Source organism: Drosophila busckii, chromosome 3L, assembly GCF_011750605.1.
Source record: "Drosophila busckii strain San Diego stock center, stock number 13000-0081.31 chromosome 3L, ASM1175060v1, whole genome shotgun sequence".
In the NCBI taxonomy this organism is placed as follows: domain Eukaryota; kingdom Metazoa; phylum Arthropoda; class Insecta; order Diptera; family Drosophilidae; genus Drosophila; species Drosophila busckii.
The window spans coordinates 13,692,342-13,715,460 of NC_046606.1; the positions used below are offsets into that span (position 1 = coordinate 13,692,342).

Sequence of the window (23,119 nt, forward strand, 5' to 3'; positions counted from 1 at the left end):
CGAGCGGAAGCGTTTAATTAGCGGCTTTAATAATTCAATCAACAGCGTGTGTGTGGTGCTGCTGCTGCTCTTCATTCTTTCACTCTCTCTATCTCTTTCGCACGCTTATGCGTGTGCCTGCAATGTAAACTGCTAATTCTTTTTAACAATTTAACCATTTTTCGGGCGTTAATTTCACACACAAACGCTAAACAATTTCAATTGATTGCAATTAAACTGATTTGCTACGGACTTGTATGCGGTTTCAGTTTGTTCGCTGCTTTATTAACTTACTCTGGGGTTGGCCACACCGCTGACGTAATGAGGCGCATAATGTGGTTTGTTTTTAAAGGGTGTGTGGGTGCGTCCATGCGAGGGTGGGATTGTGGTTTTGGCCAGGCTCGTTGCTTGGCTACAGTTAAGGGCTTGACAGGTTAATGAACTCTAGTTAATGGCTCGGTAATGACTTAAAGCCAAAGTAATCTTTGTAGCACATTCATTTTCAATGCCCGATCTGTGCGTTGACTGTCGCTTTAAAGCGTTAAAATTGCAAATACCTGCGTGACGTAAATGGCAAAAACTGCCAGGCAATAAATTTTCTTGCAGCAAAGACTGCAGCATGGCCACAATGTGCTTTAATGAAAAAAACACAGCAGGCCGGGCTAACACAGCAGTGAGATGAAACAAAACAAAGCAAAGACAGAGCAACAACAACAACAACATAGCAAAACAAGGTTTGGCCAAAGTCAAGCTTAAGCCTTTGATGGCTGAGAACACACACATTTGGCTGCAAGTTGGCAGCCAGGCAGACAAACGCACTCGTCGATCGTTAGGCAAACAGTCAGAGAGACTTACAGAAAGAAAGAGAGAGACACAGTGAGCTGGACAGTTGGACAGGCCATCAAAGCCAGCGCCAAATGTTGGCAATTGCGAATCTCAAACATGGCCATGTTACTCGTACTGTTGGCAGCAGTCGCGTTGCAACATTGCTGGCCAAGTGTCTTGTTGCACATCAATTTTAGCTGCGTGCGTCTTTTGATGGCAATTTCCTTTTCGCCTGCGCCTGACTTTTCGCCTTCATGACCGTTTGTGGACTCGGACTGGTCCAAACGATCTGTAGCCTGGAACTCTCTTTTTCTTTTTCATTTTGTTTGCTGCTTGTTGTCGCATTTCACTTTATAGTTATTGTTAAAAGGCGTGAGTGAAACTTTGCTGCGTTTAACACTCAACGCAATCTTTTTCTTTATATAAATATATAAACAGATATCTAGCCTAAATGATGGCATCCGGGCAGGCGAGCCGTGAGAGCTCATCATTGCCATCATTTTGACTGTGGATGAAGTAATTTCATGCAATCAGAGCTAAGCGACGAGTCGCGTAACGAGAGCTAGCGCTAGCGCTCTAATTATATTCAATTGCAACTTGCAACTTGTTGCAGGCCACAAGAACAAGAACAAGCACAAGTGCAATTTCAAGTGCAAAACTAATTTGTGCTACGATGCCAAAACGAAAGCAAACTGCCTTAGATTAGACAGCAACGAACGTCAGCTAGCGAGCAAAGCTATTGTTATATGTTCTTTAGCTGTTGCATTCGTTGTAGTTGTAGTTGCAGTTGTTGTTGTCAATTGCATGCAGAGTCTAGCGTCAATTGCCGAAGTAGAACAAAGACAGCAGCAGCAGCAGCAGCAGCAGCAGCAGCAGCAGCATTGGCTGTGCCTGTAGCTGTGTCTGTGGCTGGCAGCTATTAGCACAGTAAATATAATTACAACAGCAGCTGACACACAAAAGCTGCAGGCAGTGCACGCAAGAGAGAGAGAGAGAGAGAGAAAAAGAACGATAGGGACTGGGTAAGCTGCTCTTATGTATGGCACACGTGGCACGGCGGCAATCAGTGACTGCGACTTGGTGTAGCATGCAGATTACGCACATGAATATGTCGAGCATTGTCAAACGCTGCGTATGAGCGATATCACGTGTCAAGCGTGGCTGCATTAAAATGCAATTTGCGTGAGTGCGCGCGTCTGCAATTAAGCGCTTAGAAAGCAGCGCAGCTAAGCTCCATGCTAAGGCGTAGCAAATCTCTGACAAATGGCTTTGGCTTTTTGGCCATATATGTTGTTCAGTCAGACAGACAGTTGGCGCAGCTATTTCATCAGTCAGCTGACTGACAAATGGCCAACAAAGGTTAAGCCAAAAGTTGTGCCGTTGCCTGCAGGCGCAAACAATAGACGGAATGGTGTGAACAGCAACAAATATTGCAGAGCTTATCAAAACTTTCGCCTGCTGGCTTTGGGCACATTCAATTTAATGCCAGTGTGTGGTGTGTGTAAAATTCTTGCACTTTACCTCATAGGCTTTAATTAACTTTGAAAGTTGACCATCAATATATATGGGCAGACCACGCCCTGCAGACAGCGGAAATGTTCACAAGTCATAAATAAGAACTTGACTTCTTCAGTCTGACTACACTCGGCTGGGCTGTTTAATGACACGCAAGCTATGCTGCTGAAATTTTAATATTACGTTGGGTGCGCCAAAGAACTTTGTTAACTAACAAACAGACAAACACACACACACACAAGCACACAAAGTAGTGTGCTTAGTGCAGCTTTCTCAGTTTGGAAAAGTGCGTTTAGGAAAAACTCTGAAATCAAAACGAGGCCACACACATTATAAAGCAATTTGTGCGCTCGACTTTCGCACAAACATTTAATGCAATTTACGCAGTTGCAACTAGTTTTTCGTTTTGTTTGCTTTTTAAGGACATGGCAACAATTGTTTGTGTATGTTGCTTCAGTTGCGTGCGTTGCTTGCTCTTGAGCCAAGTGCAATGTCAAGGTGTGCGCAGTTTTATTTGCAATTTCAATTGCAATGCTGCTATGCATTGCTGGCATTGTTTATTGTTGATTGCGAGCTCATTAATTATTTATTGCACATACCGCGTCGTCAGCTGGATATCATCAATTTCAGCGACCTCATCTAAATATGCTCATTAAATTGTTGATGTTTTTCCTAGCAGCAATTGGGCAATTATCAACGCTCCAACCTGCAAAAGCCCAAGTTGCAAATATTGTGAACTAATTCAATGTTCGCATAATCATGAGCTAAATTGTTAAAAGCTACACTGTCTCTCTGTCAGTTTGTTAATTTAATATTCTGCAGTAAATCGAGCTCGCCACGTCACTCTGCTTCTTACTTTTGTAATGGATCAAGTTATTAAATGTTACTTATGTGCCTAATCTTGACACTTCTAAATTTCTGCGCTGCACTTAAATGAAAATATATGGCTTAACTGTGACAGTCTAGAGTAAATGAATGTGCTGTTATTGAAAAATTATGTGCAGTCCAGGTACAGCAGACAGCAGTCGGCAGAATAAATGGCAGCCTTGGCTTTAACGCCAACAATCAATAAGATCAAGCGGCATTAGCTTAGAAGCTTTTGAAGCGCTGCTGGCTTTGCATAAATTTAAACATATACGCGTAATATTTTGGCAACATTTTTCTGTGTATATACTTAGTATAGCAGCTGTCAACATTTAATCTCTTTTTTAGCCCACACGCATAGTACATCAAGCATACGCAGTGTTGTGTGCCTTTTAACTAAAAATATGCGTGTTGTTTTCTTGCCAAAATTATGATTTAATGCCCCGCGCGCATTTGTAGTGGGAGAAAATCCTTCAGCGTGCTTTCGCTGTTGTTTATCATTTATTTATAAATTTATTTATGTGCTGTGCCGCCGACTGGCGACTGGCGACACGACAGCCCAAGCGCTAGCTGTCACCTTCATGCTTTTATAGCATTTAGTGTTGCTGCGGCTGCTGCTGCTGCTGCTGGCGTCAAATCTAGTATATGTGTCATTTGTAAAGCATCAAGTGAGATTTAACATGGCGTATGCGCAATATTTGGACACAAATACATATGTTAAGCCTTGGCTTTACAACTGCCCCAAGCGCTCGATGCCGCCTCCATGACTTTTAGACTAACAGCCGCCGCCGCCTTTCAAGTGATTTCCTGGCACACTGCATTGCACTTGACACGGCGACACGTCGACACGTCGACACGTGCGAGGATTTAGGCAATGCGACAGAAATAAGAAAAAGCACTTAACATTGCTTTTTGTCTGCTTAGTACTGCGCTGCTTATTGACTTTACAAACGGAATTTGTTCGAGCGCACTCCGACTCATTTAACTAATCAAAAGCAATTTTAATCAAAGTCGAGGCCAAAGCAATTGAAACCACGTGCAAAAGTTGAGCGAAAGTTGTCAAGGGTTTGCTGTTTAGTTGATCAGCGTCAAGTCACGCTGCTGAAGGATGCGCGCGCTTAAGCAAACTTAATTAATAAGTGAGGCTTCTAGGCTTGAGTGTCCTTTTCTCTACGTCTGTGTGTGTGTGCAATGAATCGAAACTCATTAAAAACTTCGCTGTGGTTGCTGCCAACAGCTGCTGGGCGCAAGTAAAGACGCCACACACACACAACCGCGCACACATTTGCAAGCCTGCCACACATTGTGCTGACAAATAAATTTGAATAATTAAAAGACGCACACGCACAAACGCCGAGCGAGTGAAAACAGATGTCCTTTTGACTGCTTTGTCAAGCTGTTGGCATTCTCATTATGGTCCAAGTGGCATTTAAATGCGCTTCATTATGCTGCTTCGCCTCAGCAATACAAAGCGCCGACAAATAAAGCCCAAAGATAAGCAGTCGCAGCCACAAAGAGCATTTTCGGGTGGTCCAGGCAACAGCTTGACAAAACTAATGTTCTTGGGGGCGCACAGATACTCGCAGATAAGGCCCAGAGTCCTAGACGAGCAACTGTGTTGTGTAGCAGACGCGCCAACAAGGTTGCTGGCCTCTAGGCACTTGGTTAGCTCATTAAATAAACCAAAGAGAATTGCAGGCATTGTTATGGTTGTTGTTGTTGTTGCTGGCAGCGCCCAACAAGTGTTCAAGTCAGAATTTTAATTTGGCAACAAACCCTTGGGCTTGTTAGAGTTAGTTAACCCAGTTGTCCCACTCTCTACCCTTTTGTAGCTGCTTGCCTAATCATTTTCAAGTGCGTACCCAGCACATGATTAGCCAATTATGAGTTGCCTTTGCTGCAAATACATTTTGAGCTTTAAGCGACAGCTGCATCAATGCTTTTAATTAAAAACGAAAAGTACACAAGTCTTGTATGAAATTTACATACTTTATACATACGAAATTGAAGCCTGCCAAGCGTGTGTATTTAATTGAGCAATATAATAGGATACGCAAGGACATGCGCTGCTGCTGCTGATGCTGATGCTGCAAGCTAGTGGCAACTGCTTTACGCTTTATAAAATTTTACGATATGCTCTCGCATGTGCGCCAGAATTTATGGCAGCGCCAACTAAAGCGTGCAATTGCTTAAAGTATTCTTTTAGTTTAATAGAAAAGTAGCAGCAACAGCAGCAGCATCACCAGCAGCAGTGGCAGCAGCCAATGCTAACTAATTGGCAACTAATTGAGAAGCTTTCAGCAGCCGATTGCGTATACGCCGTTTGGGCCAGCCTGTGCGGGCTTTTGATATTTCACAATTAGGCGCCAATCGACGGCATTATTAATTTGCTTTGGCTTTTAATTAAACAATTAAGCGGTCATGCCCACGCCCACACACGCACGCCCACAAAGTGTTTGTGTGTTTATGCGCCCCGTTTAGTTGAAAGTCCACAAAACTGTAAGCGAGCGTAAGAAAATAAAATTTCGCTACACTTGTGAGCCGTTGTTGTAAGCGTTTTTCTTCTTCTTTTTGTTGCTGTGCCATGCGGCGTATGCGTAACTTTTTGCATCTCTCAGTTTGGCAAGCGTTTATGCTAATTTAAACACAAACAGTCAGACAGACGGATGGACGGATGGACAGTCAGCGGTGCCGACAGACAGACCATCAAGTGGAAAACTTTCACAGCCCCAGCACCACCGACAAAATGTTTGTTTAGAATTTCGGTTCAGGGCGTTATTTATGGCCCAATAACTTTTAACTTCACATGTGCGCTCGCTGCTCACTGCTCGCTGCTCACTGCGGCCTCAGCATGCAAATTGCCTACCCAAACAGAATTCAATGGCACATAAATTCAATGGCAAGGCATAAGACTTTGAGCAGCTCGAAGCCTGCAAGTCCTGCCAGCCTCAGTCCCAAAGCCCCAACAATAAGTTTGCCAATTATGAACAGTCTCAAGCTACTGCCAAGAATGTTTTGGGCTGCAAATTAAATTCGAAATAAGCCAAATTAGTAAAAATAACACACAGCGGCTTGTCGCTTGTCAACGCAAACAACTTGAAATAAATTTTGCTATATATACAAATATATATACTTGTAGCTGGTCAGTGACATCAGAGTCTTTATATTTTTTGGCAGCTGCTTTTATCTAATTAATTTTTTGCTCGCTTAGTTTAAGCTAAAACACACAACAGCAACAACAACAACAAAAGCAGCAGCAACAATTTAATTTGTACTTTCACAAAGTTGCCACAAGTTGTACGCATCAAATACAAAGCTAATTAAAACGAAAAATTTTTCAAAAAAATTGCTTCAATGCATAGTGAATGCCGCGGCAATGTCAAAGGTCAGGCCTTGGCAAACACAGTGCATGGCACTTGACAGCCCGCAACAGCAACAACAACAACAACGACTACTGTAGCTCTGACAGTCAAAGCAAACCTGCGACAAAGCGTGCGCAGCGATAAGAAAAAGCAGTGGAAAACAGTAGAAGAAGTAGCAGATGAAAAAAAGCAAATCAAGTCGACTGTCGAGCGCAAACTGTGAAAGATTGCATTGCAAAGTGACTGCAATTGCTTTCAATGGTTGCTGCCGCTGCTGCTGCTGCTGTCGCTGATTAAACTGGTAGCTGGACTTTGATGCAGGCGCGCAGATAATTTCCAATTATTTTCTTTGGACCCAAATCGATGCTGCTTCGTGCTCAACGAGCTTAGGAATAATAACAATGCTTAAGCATTTTGCATATAAGTATAATAATTTCAGCTAGGGTGTGTTTATTGTTTAAGCATTTGTTTGTTTGTGCTTTTTTTTTTTTGGTTTTTGGGTAAAGCCAAGCCCAAGCGCTGGCAGCTGTCAACGGTGCAGCGACAGGCCTGAGAAAGGGTTTACAAGCGGCGTGTGGCACATAGCGAAATGCAAAAGCAGCTGCTTGTTGCAACTTCCGCAATTGCTGCAGCATGTTGCCGCTTCGCTAGGCAACAGTAGCAACAACAGCAGCAATTTGTGTGCGTTACCCATTTTGGGTTGAGAGAATTTTGTATGCTTGCCAGCGCCTGCGCAACTGCCCCCATGAGTCATTTGTGTGTGTGTGGCACAGCTGCGCCAGGTGAAAAGCGATTGGCTGACATTGCGAAATTGTTAGCTAATTTGCTACACTCAACACGCAGCCGCAACAACAACAACAACAACAGCAGCAGCAATTGTGTAATAAGTAGTTAATAAATGATCAAACACGTTTGTGCTTCATGCCTCAATAAGCAGCGCCCATCAAAATGAGTCACATTAAGGGGCATTCCAAACAGCAAATGGCAAGCACAGCAACTGCCACAATGACCCCGTAATGGGCCACTTAAGCCAGAACAATACGCACATTAATATTGCACTCGATGCTCATCATGTTTACCCAAAGTTGCAGACGCATTGGCGTGGATTGGCTTAAAGTGCTGGACAAATATGCCAACTGCACAGCGAAAGCCAAGTTAAGCCTCTAAACCAAATAGAAATGCAGCAATCAAAACAAGCAAATGAAACAGAAGTTCAAGCTGCGCTCATTTGCACTTTATGTGAAACTTTGATGCATCACATTTAATTAGGCTTAAGATTCAATTATAAATGAGTCAATTGGCATACATTTTTATATCGCTATTAATCTACAATATTATTATGCGATAGGATGAGCTTTTTTCTATAACAACATTCTTTCAATATTTAAAATTTAATTATATTAAGATATGCCATGAAATATCTTTGAGATCCAACTTCTAAGCACAAATTCTTTGAAATTGAATGGAATTTTGTGCCCAACTTCAACACTGCTGCTTTCTTCATGTTTGGGTTAGATCAAGCTCAATTTGCATTTATATAATTTTCTGCAGAGGCCATAAACAGGTGCAGGCAATAAAAATAACACTCATGCGCACGCACGCAGCCATAAAATTATTAAAGCTATAATTGGTCATAAATAGAAGCATATAAAGCTAAGCCAATTTATAGCCTGGATAGGCTTTGCTATAAGCAGCCCAAAGCGAAGAGACAACTCAGTGTTCAATAAACACAAGCTATTTATAAAATACAACAAACAAACGTCTGTCTGTCTGTCTATCAGTTTGCTTGTTTGTTTGTTTGATTTTGATTTGGTGTCAGTGCAAGCGAATTAAAACCAAAACCGATTGCAATTACAACGCGCAGCGAGCGTACAACAAATTGTTGTTGTCATGTACGCTATAAAGTTCTCTCTGTGTGCGTGTGTGTGTGTTCTAATTATGCCAGTGTAACACACACAGACAGCAGCTAAACACATGCAGGCGTTCTGCTCATGGCGCATTGCCAATGACTAGAGGAAATAGAAATAATATCAGCTGTATAACTATGAAATGGTATTAAAATTAACGAGCAGATTGAACTTTTGTCTAAAGGTTAAACAAACATGTGCGCCGCATCTAAAACTGGTGCGAGCGATTTTAAAGCATCTTCAAGTTGCATAAAGTTCAAAAACAGACACACAAGTCTTCAACCGAACCTGACAATGGCATGTGCCTGCTTTTGTTGTCGTTGTTGTTGTTGTGCTCTTCGGGTTGCTAAAGGACACTTGAGCTGTGCGTTTCTTTCATTTTTATTTGCATTTTATGCGTCATTTTTCACGCCTACTTGTGCGTCGTCGCCTGACGCTGTCGGCCTGCGGCTGATAAAAGCTACTGAAAATTGCCAGCCGCATAATCCTTTACCCAAAGTTGTTGGCCTTTTTGTGCTGTGCTGTGTGCCCGTCGTCGCCACAGTCGTTTGTTCAACTTGAGCCAATAATTTATATGGAGCAGCAAAGGAGCCCGAGCCCGAGCCCGAGCCCGAGACTCGGCAGATAATTGAAATTGATATATGTAGAGGCGTTTCTGTTTCTGTTTTTGTTGTCCCTTTAAAGCAAACAGACGCTGCATGTGCCGCTTAGATAAACAGAAAACAAAGCAGCAGCAGTGCGGAAATATTGCGTATACGCCACACTATGGCCACATGAAAATTCATAATTTTTGCCGCGTGTGTGTGTCTGTGTAAACAAAACAAAAAAATGTGCCCGCCTGCCTCTTTTTATATATTTTGCCATATTTTTCATATGTGTATTTTCTGCATATTTATATAGGTATACCATATAGATTTTTATATTTTCGTTTATTTTTATATACATTTTTTTTTGTAGAACACATGCGTTTCACCTTCACCCTAATTGTTATGATTTTGTAAATAATAATTAATTTTAAAAACACGCAACATTAATTAATTTGCTTTGAACAACTTATAGTTATTTTTATATCAAATTTATTACGGCACCGCACCGCAGGTGGCAAATCATTTAAATTTGAGAGCATAACCAAATGTACATTTAAATTATTGTCTCGCAATCGAAATTTATCAGCTTTTGGGTAATTTAGAATGACACACGAAAGCCGCACGCACGTAAATAAACGGTAAATTTATAAGCACACGCATAAATAGATGCCGTGACGTATGTATGTATGTGTGTGCAGCAGCTGAGCTAAAACCCAACTTGAATAATTGATGGGCGCTGTGCTATGTTAAAGGCTGGAAACTGGAAACGCGCGTAAAAAAGAAAAGCGCTGCGGAAACAGTTTTTTTGGTTTTTCCTTTTTTTTTTTGCGTTTTTGTGGGAAACATAAATCGAATCGAACTTGAGGGCATTTGTATAAATATTTGATGGAGCCAGCAGAAGCAAATCACAGCTGAAAAAAAAAAATAATGTTAAGTATACGCCAAGTGCGAAAATATATACTATGCATAGCCTGGCGCCGCCGCCGCGTGCGTGAGCGCAAAATAATTTATACACCTTGTGAAAGATTTATGAGCGCACAAGAAGCTAACAAACCAATTTTGCGTATAGCTGAAAATCAAAAGCGTGAAATTCAATTAAACTAAACAGCTCGACTAGGCAAAATATCTTGCTGTTTTTCCTGCCAAGACGCCAAGCCAAGCCAAGTGTTGTCCTGAGCCATAAATAAGGCGCTGCAGTGACAACACACAGAGAAACACATGAGTCAACTCAGCTCGTGTTGTTGTTTGAGTTTGTCTTGCGCTGCTTGCAGATGAATCAGCGTTAAGCAAATATATAAACATACAAATAAGCTGGAGGCAGACTTTTGGGTTAACTGCTTATCGACGGATCGTTGAAGCTGTACACACACATATATATATACATATATGTATTGTATTTGGGTTAGACAGTCAGCCAAGCATATAGAGTAAGGCCTAACGGTACAGTCCAAACGAAATGCACACAAAAGCATTTTCCTTGCGTATTTCTTCTCGCGAGCTGCTTTTCATTTATGGACACAAAATGCAAATTTCAACAGCAACAAACAGCACGTGCATAGGTGTGTCTATGTGTGTGTGTGTGTGTGCCGCCTTCACATGTCAGTTTCATTCATTACTTGCAACAAATGCAAATTGTTTACGCTACTTATGCATTTTCGCTTTAAGCCTTGCAGCAATTTGGCATGAAGACTGAGTGCCTTTAATTGCCGACAGAAAGCTGCAAACGAAATTATGCAAATTACCAGCCTTAGCTCAAAACCCACAAGTCAAAGTCAATGCAAAGCAATGCAAAGAAAAAAAAAACTGCTGATTGTGCTGCGCATGTAATTTCAGTGTCATTGGCTTTGCTTTGCTTTGGCCACAGAGCCATTGTTAACTCATTCAAACCAAGCCAAGCTAAGCCATGGCGCTAACAATAATAACAAGAGCAAAAGTGCTGTATATACTTAATAAGAACTGTATGTGAGCATAACACGCAAACAATTTCCACACATTGCACAAAAATAATAAAAACACAAACACACACACAAGCTAAACAAACGTTGCATATACATGAAATGAATATTTCTGTTTACAATACGCTATAGAAACAATAGCAACAATAATAATAACAACAAGAGCAACAACATCAGCAAGTCTGGCAATGTGACAGTTGACTAACTCGCTGAATGTTCATGTCGAAAAACTCTCCATAGGCAATACGCTTCCGTCAACAGCAGCAGCAACAACAACAACTTGCAACAGCTGCAAATGCGGGTTGATCTAAAGCAAGAGCATACATATGTATGTATCTGTGTGTGTCTCTGTGTGTGTGTGTGCGTAATTGCATTTATAAATTGCTTATAATTGTTTGTTTTGGCAAACGGCATTTGCAATGATAGCCTTGCCAAAGCTGCAAATAGATCATTGCAGCATTTGTGCAATAGAGAAATTTAATTGTCAGCTTGCAACAAAGCCCGCCTTTGTTTGCAACCGCAAAAGAATTTCATTTAAGCCATGGCTATCTTTCGAATGTGCTGTCTGTCTGTAACTAAAAATCAAACGTAAAATTTAAAGCTAAAGCTAAAGCGCTTTAAACTTTTAACTAGCAAGTCGCTTTTTTTAATGCGCCAGCTTAGGCACGAAAATTTTAACGAGTTTATGCCTAAGCACCCTTTTTTTTAATAGCTCAAACTCCGCGTGGTTAATTATGATGCATATACATATATATATATAAAAAGAACGAGAAAAAGTTAATTAAATTTGCGTTGCGACTTACCTTGGCCTGAAACGTGATGCCATGGAAGAAGGCCTGCTCGGCATGCAAGGGTACACGCAAATCCTGATCATCCTGCACCAGATCGTAGGGTGTCGATGGCATTCTTAGATAGTTCAATAGCACCGATTCAGACCACTTGTAGTATCATGAAATTGTTTTCATTATTTCTTGTGCTACGCCTTGTGTAGCTGATGGCGCAGTTGCCATAAAAAGCCACCTTCGATGTTGCTTTGTATCTTGCTCTGCTTCAGCGTGCTGTTGTTGCTGTTGTTGATGTTGCTGCTGCTGCTGTGCTTGTGGTTGTTGCTGTGGGCTGCTGTTACTCACGCTCATGCAAATTGTATGTAGCGTCGAAGCGCGCTGTGATTGATTTGTTATGTTTTCTCTTTCGCACTCTCTGCTCTCCAGTGAGCAGTTGCTTAATCTCAATTTATGAGCTTTGTGGTCTCAACGTTGTCGTCGCGCTTTGCCAGCAAAAATTGAATTGCGTCAGTTGGATGCTGTGCGATTCTTTCGCCTCTCGTTTCTCGTTTCTCTATTACGAAATCTGCCCATTCACTGTCAATTTGTGTGCTGCAACAACAACAACAATAATGAGAACAACATTGTAATACAGAAAATACCAAAGCTATAAATTCAGCAGCTAGCTAATCAATTGCGCTGAAGCTAATCGCTGTGATTTTGCTAGTGACTCAGCGAGCAGCGCTTACAACTTTTAGTTTGACTCAATGCTGAGTTCATTGGAATAATGCTAATTTGATACTACAACAGTCATCGTCACAAGTTTTTGTCTCTAACAATCAAACGCAGACGCACCTTCCACCTACGCGCACGTGTTAATCGGCAACAACAACAACAGCGCAAAAGTTGCTGAAATTATTAATTTATGTAAAGCACGTTTAGCTACAGTCTGCTGTGTTTGGCTGCAGGAAATGTCGCTGCTTTAATTGATATCAACAATTGTTGTCAAACTTTTCTTGTTTAGCTAATTTTTTGAACCGCACTCAGCGGCTTTTCATAAAAACTCGCGAGGCAACAACTTTATGTCAACAACTAGCTACCTATATAAATATATATTTATTTTTTCATTCTCTTTCTCTCTCTCTCTCTCTGTGTGTGTCTGTGTTGCGGGCCAAAGGGTCATGGACGTTTACGCTTGTACATGACAAGCTTCTCCTTTGGCCTCTGCTTGAGTCTCAGCTTTGTTGCTGCGGCTGCCACTTAGTGTCTCGTATTGCTGTCGCGCGAAACGAAACAAAAACAAAAATGTTGCTGTCGCAGCAACAAAAGTTAAGCCTGCATAACTGTGATGTGTGTCTCTTTGTTTATATTGGGCACACATTAACTTATCAATTTGGGTGTCGATTGACTTTGAATTACAGCTCAAATGCAGGGCACTGGGTTGCGGCGCAGCTGACACTTATTTGTGTGTATGTTTTTTTTATTTTTTTGGGGGCAGCACATAAATCAGCTTTGTATTGACAACACTTTGGTGGCTTAAAGCCAGAGCAACTGCCAAAAGCTAAAAGTTGCTTGAGCCCTTTGAGTTCAATGTCTGCTGCTGCTGCTGCCTGCGCCCACAATCATATATCATAGCTAGTTGCGCGTCCGCCATTTTGTTGAACATACACTCAGGTTCAAGTACCTCCAACGAGACACGAGCAGAGCTCACAAAGCACTCGGCACATGCGTCGTCGTCGTCAGGCATACAAAAAAGCACAAAATGCTAGAAAAAGTGCCTCACATTGCACCCGCTGCTGTAAGCAGAGTGAGAGTGGAGCGGAGAGAGAGAGAGAGAGAAGAGAGGGGGGAACTGCATTAACCAGACCAAGTATACACTGCACTCTAGTGCAAGAGCTTGGCTCTAAGACTGGCTGCCTGGCTACGCACTTCTAATCTTTACACTGGCCAAAATTATTTCAAATCCAACTCAAAGCAACTCAGAGTCAGAGCCGCAGGCTAAGTTACAACATTAACTTAAAGTTATTTAACTTTATAGCTGTGACTCAGCTCTGCTGTAAGTCAAAAGTATTTGGCACAGTGTACGCTGCCTTCGTGTTCTAAGCATTACAGTTCTTTAATGCATGCCTATCAACTGTCAGACTGTCTCTTTTACTCTCGCTCGCTTTGCTGTGTGACCAACTATTGGTTTCGTATTGCGCTTTGTCTCGTGCTTCGCTTCGTGTTGTGCCTCGCCCGCACTATCAGCAGCAGCAGCAGCGGCAGCAACGCTGCGACTGCGCGTCAGCAACAGCAACTGCATTGTTGCCACTAGCAACAACAACAGCAAAACAAAAGAAAAACAAAACTTGTATCGCCTGCAAGTGAATGACTTGGCAAAGTTGACGTGTTTCCAAGAAGCATGCAGGGCTCAGATCGAAGCTTGGACTGCGACTGCGACTGGAACTGGAAGTGGGGAGTATGCAGCAGTGCAAACCGGTTTAAGTATTATGATTATTCTTGTTGCTGCTGCTGCTGCTGCTGTTGTTGTTGCTGTTGCTGAGTTGGTGGAGTCAAAGTCTTGGTTAGTTACATACGCTCACTTCCTTTCCGGTTCTTGCATTGCACTCTTCGTCAGTCAGCTGCAATTTTAGCTGCAAACTTTTCGTTTTTTTTTTTAACGCGCAAATATCTTGGCATTCGATTTTTTGAGCTAAGCTTTTGTCTCTTTTGCGCTGTATATATTTATTACTGCGCAGTTGCAGCCTCAGCCGCGTTGCACTTGCCGCAAGCTGTATAAATCTTGTTGCAGTTTGCCAATTTGTTGTTGTATTATGCAAGCTTAAAAAACGAAACTGGTCTGTAGCTTAATGTTAAATATCTGGCATTGCTACTGCTGTGTTGTGTTTAGTTGTTGTTGTTGTTTTTTTAATGGCAAAACTGCGCACTTTTCTTTGAATTTAGTTTGGATAATGCGGAAAAGTTGAAAGCGAAAATTGCTTAGCGATTGAAATTTTTTGTTAACAATCAAATTGTTAAATAAACACATAAACAATAATTATGCGCTATGTGCCAGCTGTTAGATCTCCTTCAGCGCGGCCACAGGCTGGGCAACATCAATCTTGTTTTCGATTTCAAAGACACACAGACTGACTGCAGAAGATAGCGAGAGCGCAAGATAGAGAGAGTGTGTGAGTGTCTCTCAGTGTGTGTGTGTGTTGTGTGTGAGGGAGAACCTGGAACTGGAACTGGACATAGACGCGCATTTGGCGCATTGTCTCGCCAATGTCGCAGTGCCTTTGTGTTTTATGAGGCAGAGGCAGCCAGGCCAGACAGCTACAACAACGACAACAACAACAACAACAACCAGGGCCAGTCTGTGGCAGGCAGGTCGTTGCAAAGTTTTTGCCTGCCTGAGTGTATCTGTATCTACATATGAGCAAAAGATACATACATATATGCTACACGCCTATAAATAGCGTCGCTCAGCTCGGCCGCCGCCTTCAAAGTTTTGTTAGCCAGAGAAAAAGAGAGAGAGAAAGAGATACTGAGGTGCAGAGCATACTACATTGACTACATATTCATACCTATACCAAATACTTTTGGCCCAATACGCACACACACACAAATTAATCTTAAAATATATCCAAAGATTGCCAAATAAAAGTTGTTGCCGCCAGCGCAACAAAAATTTCTTAAATATTTCCAATTCCAGAGAGCGAGAGCGAGAGCGAAGACAACTATGCATGCTAAGCAGCTGCAAGTTTTGTAATTGAGCTGCAAGTCAAGTGTTGGGCTATAGAAAAACATAGCAGCAACCTTGAATGGATTCTAACTATTAGCATTAAACGTTTTTTTACAACAAAGAGCTTATATCAATGCCTCTGAGTGTATTACAAAGCAGAAACTAAAACAAAATTAATGATCGTGTTCATGCTACAATTTGCTGCGTTGGTCAGTTATCAGTAATTTTGTCATTGCCCTGAAGTTTAGCGTTGATTATATTAGCTCCCTTTTAACACAAAACCAAACCACAGAAGCGCAAGAGCTGCGACTGCTGCTGCTGCTGCTGCGTGTGTATCTTGCAGATGCATTTCAGCTTGCCGACAGCGACAACAAAGCAAACTGCGCTTGTTTTTTGTGCATATACTTATGTATATATGTATACTCATTATAGTAGGTATATAGTGAGCTCTTATATAGCCAGCTGCATGGCACAAATTTCACAAACGAAAGCAAAAAACAAAAATTGTTTCTGCTGTCATATTTTATAAAAATAATAAACACAACGCTTGACCAGCAGCAGCAGCGGCCGCTTGTCGTTTTTGGCACACACACGATTTATATAGATACGCCGCAGACAAACTGCATTAAAAGCACTAAAATGTTTAAGTAGCAGCCGCAGAAAGCAAAAAGTAAAAAGAATGTATCTAGAATGCGTCGCGTAATCAGTTTTTTCTTCTTCTTTTTTTGTCTTTTTTATGTTGGCAATTATGCAAAGACTTTCGGTTTCATTGCGTGGGGCTATTGCGTACCTGCTGCTCGATTTATGCGCTATATAGCAAGTAGTATATAGTTTCACAGTTAAGCACAAGCACTCACACACACATGCACACGCACATGCACTAACGTCTTGACTCGACTTGACTTTCAACTGTTGTTGCCTCTCCTTTTTGGTTTCAAAATTTAACAGCCAATTCTTGGAAGCCCACAACGCGTTCTTCTTTGTGTGTGTGTTGTTTGTTCTTTTTTTTTCTTATTTTGTTGTTCACTCTTAACTGAATGTTAATAAATACATGCGGACTACGTTCTTGAGCTACGTTGACCAACTGGCGCCGACGACTTGTTGCTATTGCTGTTGCTATGGTTGAGACTTTTGTTTGTTAAACGACGGCAGCGTTTGAGTTTATGAATTTTAAATAATTTCGCCAGCTTTTCCAAGTTTTTTTCTCTCCTCTTCTGTTTTGGCAAATTTGTAGTCTTAACTGTTGCGCTTTGTAGCGTGTGAAACGGAAATGCCAAAACTTTTTGATCTAACTGAACAGCACTTTTGAACACGAACCGCTCTTTAACTGACAATCGCACACCAGAGACATGTAAAGTAGACAATTTGCTACCTAAGTGAGTAACGATTTCATAATCAAACATTTAACGGCTTACTAAGAGTGGAGGAGTGTGTGTACTTTATTATGTACGTACTATATACGTGCGCTGCTGAGAGCAACCGGTATGTAAAATATTATTTTAGTATTTCTTATTACTTTTTATATTTATTTGCACATTTATTTCGGTTCGCCAATGAAGCACGCGAGACGCTGCGAATTATTACTTTTAGCACTGGCCGTCAAGCGTTGCGTATACGTCTGTGTGTTCACTAAGAACGCCGAACAACAACTAAATTACGTATTCGTATGGCCATCGTTGGTTGGTAAGCAACGGCAAGCACAAGCGCTGGCATACAGGGTGCCGCCGTCTAACCAGTTTGCCAGTCAAAGCTGCCAGGCGCGCGCTCTTAAGCAGCAAAAGAGCGCAAGCAATGACTGCGCTCTCTCTCGATTGCTATTGCGCGCTCTCTCTGCGGTTACGAAAAGCGAAAGCCGTCAGCCAATCAGCGCTGTTAAATTACACGTGCCCAAGCACAGCGGCGTTTCTCTGTTTTGATTTTCATTCTAACGACACACACACACACAAACAGAAACAGAGGCAAACGCTCGTGAGAGCAGCAGCCATGACCAGCACTCTCTTTGCTTTAAAATTTAGTAAATTATTTTAAGCAGCTGCAGTAAACAATGCTGAGGCTACTGTTTATTTGAAAACAAATTGTGAAAGCAGCGTACTTGATTAAATAATTTTTATTGAATTAATTTATGAACTTATTATTGCATTTGACAAAATGTCAGGCAAGCCAGTTGTTCTAGTCCCCGAAGCAGTTTATCACGTGCGTAAATTAAGAGGATTTGTATAATTAAATGAAAAGTAAAGCGCCAACAACCGTTAATAACATATTAACCGTTCATGAGCTTTGATGTGTACAAAAGATAACATCGGTTCAATATATGGTTCAATTATTTTGACCATAACTTGCATTATTTATGTACCAGCGAATGTCAAGCAAGCCTGTTGTTCTAGTTTCCAGCTCTGTTTTTATGACTACTGTGCAATTTGCATAATTTTTGCCAAATTATATCAAATGCCAACCGTCACATGACAAGAACAATCTATTTAAACGAAAACTGTCGCAGGGCAATGGAATTTTTAGTGAATTTAAACTGTATTAAAATGAATATATGCATATTACTTTGACTTAAGCGCCGACTTCAATTTAAATGTAAAATTTCAAGATGTTCGCTATACATATTTTACCACAACTGTCTCAGCCCTGACAAGCTTAAGGCACACCCAAGTATACACACGTGTGTGTGTGTGTAGATGACAGGGACAAGTCTATTGCAGGCTTCAGTTAGATTTCAGAAATACCTGAGATAACATAATATGTTGCGGCTTGCCGTCTGCCACAATCTCAACTCATCTTTGCTGCGGCTTATATACAGGCGCACACACCCACCCACACACACGCATACGCACACTCACACTCACACATGTACATTACGAGCGACAGCTCACTCGCAAGTTGCGTATACGCATAATTCAACGTTTGCGTGGATTCCCACTTCATTTGTCTGCATAGCAAGCGAGAGCGTGCAAATAGTATTCATGGGGAAATATGCAAAACCCCTGGCCGTTGATAGCATAGCGAAAAGCCAACAGCAGTAGCAGCAGCAGGAGCAGCAACAACTGTCGACCACAAAAAGGATGACAAACCCGTGGCAAAACTCAAAAAAGGATGCGCCATGACAACAGCCAACGATACGGAACGAAGCGCCTGGCGTCTGAGCCTTGCCAGCGATATGACAACTCAGTTGAGTGTATTAAAGGGGCCAATGGTGGACAGCGTGGAGTGGGCAGTCAAGGTTAGCGAGCCATAACATTGAAAAGCGCAAGCCAGACGCTGAAATATCAATTGCTTGTATTTGTTTTAGTTTAATTACAGTTTGCCAGTGACAACGGGCAAAGTTTTCAACGAAAAAAGCAAAACCAGCGTAAATTTCCAACTTTTTATGCTGGTCACAGTTTTAATTAAAAAAGCGCCAGCACACACACACACACACTCACAGCAAATTCCACAGCTGTTTGAGCAGCTTTAATACGCAAGCAAGCGCTTTAAAGTCCTTTTGAGGACTATGCGTACGCCGCAAATCCATTCAATCACAGCCACTAACGAGTCTAAACTTTAGACGCTGCGGGAGCGTCAGCTGCTTTGTCATTTTTACTTAACACATTGTTAAAGCGAGGCTCTTAGCCCTAAAGCAAGCACTTGCAACAAATCCCATCAGCACACATACGTGACAAACTTTTAGCGCTTACCTCAGGCGTAACTTTTGCGATTGAACAGGCTTTGTATAAAGCCTGCGTCAAATCAATTAATAACTTGGCTTCTAGCCGACAGCAGCGTCATTATATTAAGCATAAAAAAAAACCCATTTAACATAAACATTTACTCCGTGATACACTTGCTGTGTGTGTGTGTGTGTGCTAAGCAGCAGCCACCCAGGCATATTTGATAAGCCATTTGGGCAGAGTCGCAGACTGTTGCTGATAAAAAGCAATAAATTTATTGTTGCTGCTGCTGCTGAAATGCTGCTGCTGCTGGTGCTGCTGGTGCTTGTCGCTTCGTTAAGTTCGCATTAATTTATGTGGGCGTGGTGGTTGCCTTAGCCCTGAGCCTAGACATAAATGACTTTGATAAACGCAATTCTCCAGGCGTTGCCTTGAAAATCCAAATGAAAATGAAAATGAAAATGACAACGTAGTAAAGTTGTCTTAAGAGCGAAACGTAACGAAATTAAAATTTGCCAACGGCTGTTTCCAAAGAGTGTGGTGGGGAGCTGTAAAATCAATCAACAAAGCAAATAAATACAATTAATGTTACATTACGCATACGCAACGTTGCACAGCAGACGAGTCACTCAAGCAACAGATTACATTTTCGCCAGTTCTTGTTGTCCTGATTCCTGTCGTCGTGCCTTGCCATAAATTATGCACACAACAATACATTTTTTTATGCATGTCAACGCGTTGCACAGCACTCGGCATTGCGTATAAAAATGCCAGCTCTATGGAAATTGCAAATATAAAAGTCAAGTGGAAGTCGACCTTAATATACCCACTAGAAGCAAACTAAGTGCTGTTCAACATTTAATAAAATTGAATACAGGCACAAGGCAGCCTAGACTCAACACTCGGCTTGCACATAAGCAACTTCTATATACCCCACTTAGCCACACTTCAGCATATTGCCAGCTATGTGTACTTTATGCACACGCGTTTCTTTCAGCAGCAGCAATATGAATAAAATAATGCCAAATAAGTCAAGCGCTTGCAAATTAATGCGCAGCACTTTCCTTTTAAAAATTGTATTAAAGCAAAGCGAAATGAAAACTGCGCTTAATTGAAGCAGCCTGCTAAAGTATAAAACTGCAAAACTTGGACATGATCAAGTGTTGACGCCCCACGCCCATTTTAACTAGCACAGCTCAAAACTGCTGAAGCGACCGCCCGGAAGTGCTGCAAAGTTGTTAAAAACTTTTGCAGTGCTTAACGCAAAGCTCCCAGTGGCAATAAAGTATGAAAAAAACAGTATAATTGTATTGCATAATTCATGAGCGCAATTAAATTTGTAATACAAAGTCACTGTAGAGCCAGCATCAGTTAGTTGATCAAAGAAATATTTTGTAATCCTGCATAAACGCAATCAAAGACTGATTCACTTTCCTTTAAATATTCAAATGTGCAATCATTTCTGTTCAATTTTCATTGCTTTTATTATTCAAATTAAATGGAAATGCATCTGTGAAGTCAATTATTTTAGGATGCTTTGCCCGTTACAGTCACATTTACAATTTCTTACAGGAAATAAATCTTTGGGCCAAAATAAATAAAATGGCACCAAACACATTTGACACCCTGCAACACCTGAAATATGGGCTTACAGCTATGGGCTTATAGCTATCGGCTTAGTGCCATAACCAACAACCAAAGGTTGTTTCTTTCGAACGTCAGCAACCAAAGGGGTTCGGTGTCCGTTTGCTGTCTGCCAATTAATTATTATAAAGCGATTATTTTGTATACAATAATGTCAAAAATAAATAAAATGCTAAAGTAAAATTCATCTTCAATGTAAAAGTTAAATTTGTTGTAAAGAACTTTTACAATTTTTATTTTAAGCACCCTGCACTTTAGCTATCATAATTTTCCAGCGTTTTGACTGACACTTTCATCACCTATTTGCGGTTGAGCTGCGCTGGCTACGCCCATGCTAATAGTACAAATTAAAGTATTAAGTGTATGAGTTGGATTTGTTAAATGCTTTGATTGTCTAAATAAATGTTCTGATTGTATCAAAGCATTTACTCTAAGTGGCAGCTGCTAATGAACCTTGAAGCCATTAGCACCACTTGCAGTAGTTTACAACCAAACATTAATTAGTTGGTATATGAAAGATACGGCCCGGACACATATGTGTGCTACGAAATAGAAGCTTGCAATATGTGGCGTGCGCTACAGCTGCTGCTGTTGCTGCTGCTCAGCTTAGTTAGCTGCGATTCCAGTCTTGTACAAATACTGCAACGTTGCTACAAGCAGCAGCGTTTCGAGACATTGTTGCTGCTAACACATTCACAAGCGCTGCAGTGCAGCCAAATGGAACAACTGGCCATGGAGTGGCCAATGCTGAGGCTTACAGAGCAGTCGCATTTTAATTTGCGCAGCAGGCACAGTCAAGAAATGCTGGCGCTAGTTTGTCTAACTGGGCAGCAGGCACTGGACATGCAGCTCTGGCAGGCTCTGGATCAGCAGCTGTTGAATATGCGGCAGGTAAGACTGCTGCTGTTGTTGCAGGACACCAATCAGTTGAACACAGCGCATTTGTTAGGCCATATATCGCAAATGGCGACACAGCTCAAGTTTCTGCATTTGGTTTTAAGTCTGCCAGCGCATCAATTGTATCAACTGCAGCCATTTGCAGCCGAGAGCTGGCAGTTGTTGCCACCTGGCTCAAGCTTGTTCAAACAGATTAAGAACTATCAGCGTGTTAAGCTGGTTACTTTGCCGGATCAGCGCGCTGCCGAGTCGTTGGTGTACAAGGACGTGCGCACAGGAAAGCTGCGCCTGACGGGGCGCGTGTCCAAACTGATTGAGGAACTTGCGCTGCTTTACAACATAACATTGGAATGGCCTTGGCCACTGCAAATGGGCAAGCACTACTCCGTCATACATATGCGCAACATGACCCTCAATGGCATCCTGGATCTGCCCATGTGCATGTGCGGCTTTGAGAGAGTCAGCGCAGAGGGCGTCTTTAGCTACCCCTATGCACTGCACAAATGGTTTGTGGTGCTGCCCTGCCCACGAAGCATGCCCGTTGCAGATATCTATCTGCTGCTGTTCAATCACAAATGGTGGCTCGCACTCGGCATCTCTTATAGCGTTTTTACGCTACTGGACGCCTGCCTTGGGTTTTTGCTGCAGCGCAGACAGTTCAGCTGGACTTACGTGCTGTTTAACGAACGCATCTTCTCGGCCATGCTGGGACAGCCTAACAGCATGCGTGCCCGCTTCAGCTGCAGCGCACGCCTGGCCAATCTGCAGCTGTTTGTGCTTGGAGTCATGGTGAGCACAATTTTCGGCGCGCATCTGCAAACGCTGCTGACCAAACGGCCCACGCTGCCGGCCATTAACAACTTTACGCTGCTGCGTGACTCGCACATGAGCATCTACTTCGATCAGAGTGAGCGCTTCTATCTCAACAAATTTCCCAAAACCTCACGCATCGATCCTATAAAGCCCAAAATACAATATTTAAGCACCGAAGAGTATTATGCGCGTCGTCGTTATATCAACGGCACAGAGGCTTTCTCTATAGACGATGCAGATTGGTATGTGGTGGCCAAGCAGCAGGAATTGTTTGAAAAGCCCGTTGCCTGCCGCTATCCGGATTTGGTATTTGGTCTTCATTTGTTGATGTCACTGCCCATGCAGACGAATTCCATATTTGAGGAGCCGCTTAATCGTATGATTCACAATGTGCTCGGCTCGGGTCTGCAGGATGTCTGGCTGCAACAGTCGCTGCGTCAGCTAAATGCACTAGGTCAAGGCAATCAAATGTACCCACCTGACCAGAAGAGCTTCAAGCAGTCGAGCGTTGCGGATCTGGTCTACATTTGGTTAGTCTTGGCTGCCGGCTTGCTGCTGGCTCTTTGTGCTCTGCTAGTAGAACTTGCTGCAGCAAAATACAAAGCACTAATGTTTAAATAATTGCGCAAA

At 42.0% G+C, this 23,119-nt stretch overlaps 2 protein-coding genes across 5 annotated transcripts in view; one reads left to right on the forward strand and one right to left on the reverse strand.

Annotated features, from left to right (window-relative positions):
- The window catches only part of LOC108600358 (capon-like protein), a 35,959-nt gene extending 18,754 nt beyond the window's left edge, over positions 1 to 17,205 (reverse strand). For 2 of the 4 annotated variants that reach the window (XM_017987889.2, XM_017987887.2), the window contains exons 1-2: positions 16,999 to 17,198; positions 11,798 to 12,370 (exon numbers count right to left, since the gene is read on the reverse strand). In XM_017987889.2, the coding sequence (XP_017843378.2) occupies positions 11,798 to 11,899 (102 nt within the window). In that variant the 5' untranslated portion in view covers positions 11,900 to 12,370; positions 16,999 to 17,198. Of the gene's footprint in view, positions 1 to 11,797; positions 12,371 to 16,272; positions 16,437 to 16,998 lie in introns of those variants that run through there. The other 2 variants (XM_033293411.1, XM_017987888.2) reach the window with 2 other exon arrangements.
- Positions 17,206 to 21,343: 4,138 nt separating this feature from the next.
- On the forward strand, positions 21,344 to 23,110 carry LOC108598062. The gene has a single exon (XM_033293695.1). It carries the CDS (start codon positions 21,344 to 21,346, stop codon positions 23,108 to 23,110), a length of 1,767 nt encoding a protein of 588 aa, XP_033149586.1.
- The last annotated feature ends 9 nt before the right edge of the window (positions 23,111 to 23,119 follow it).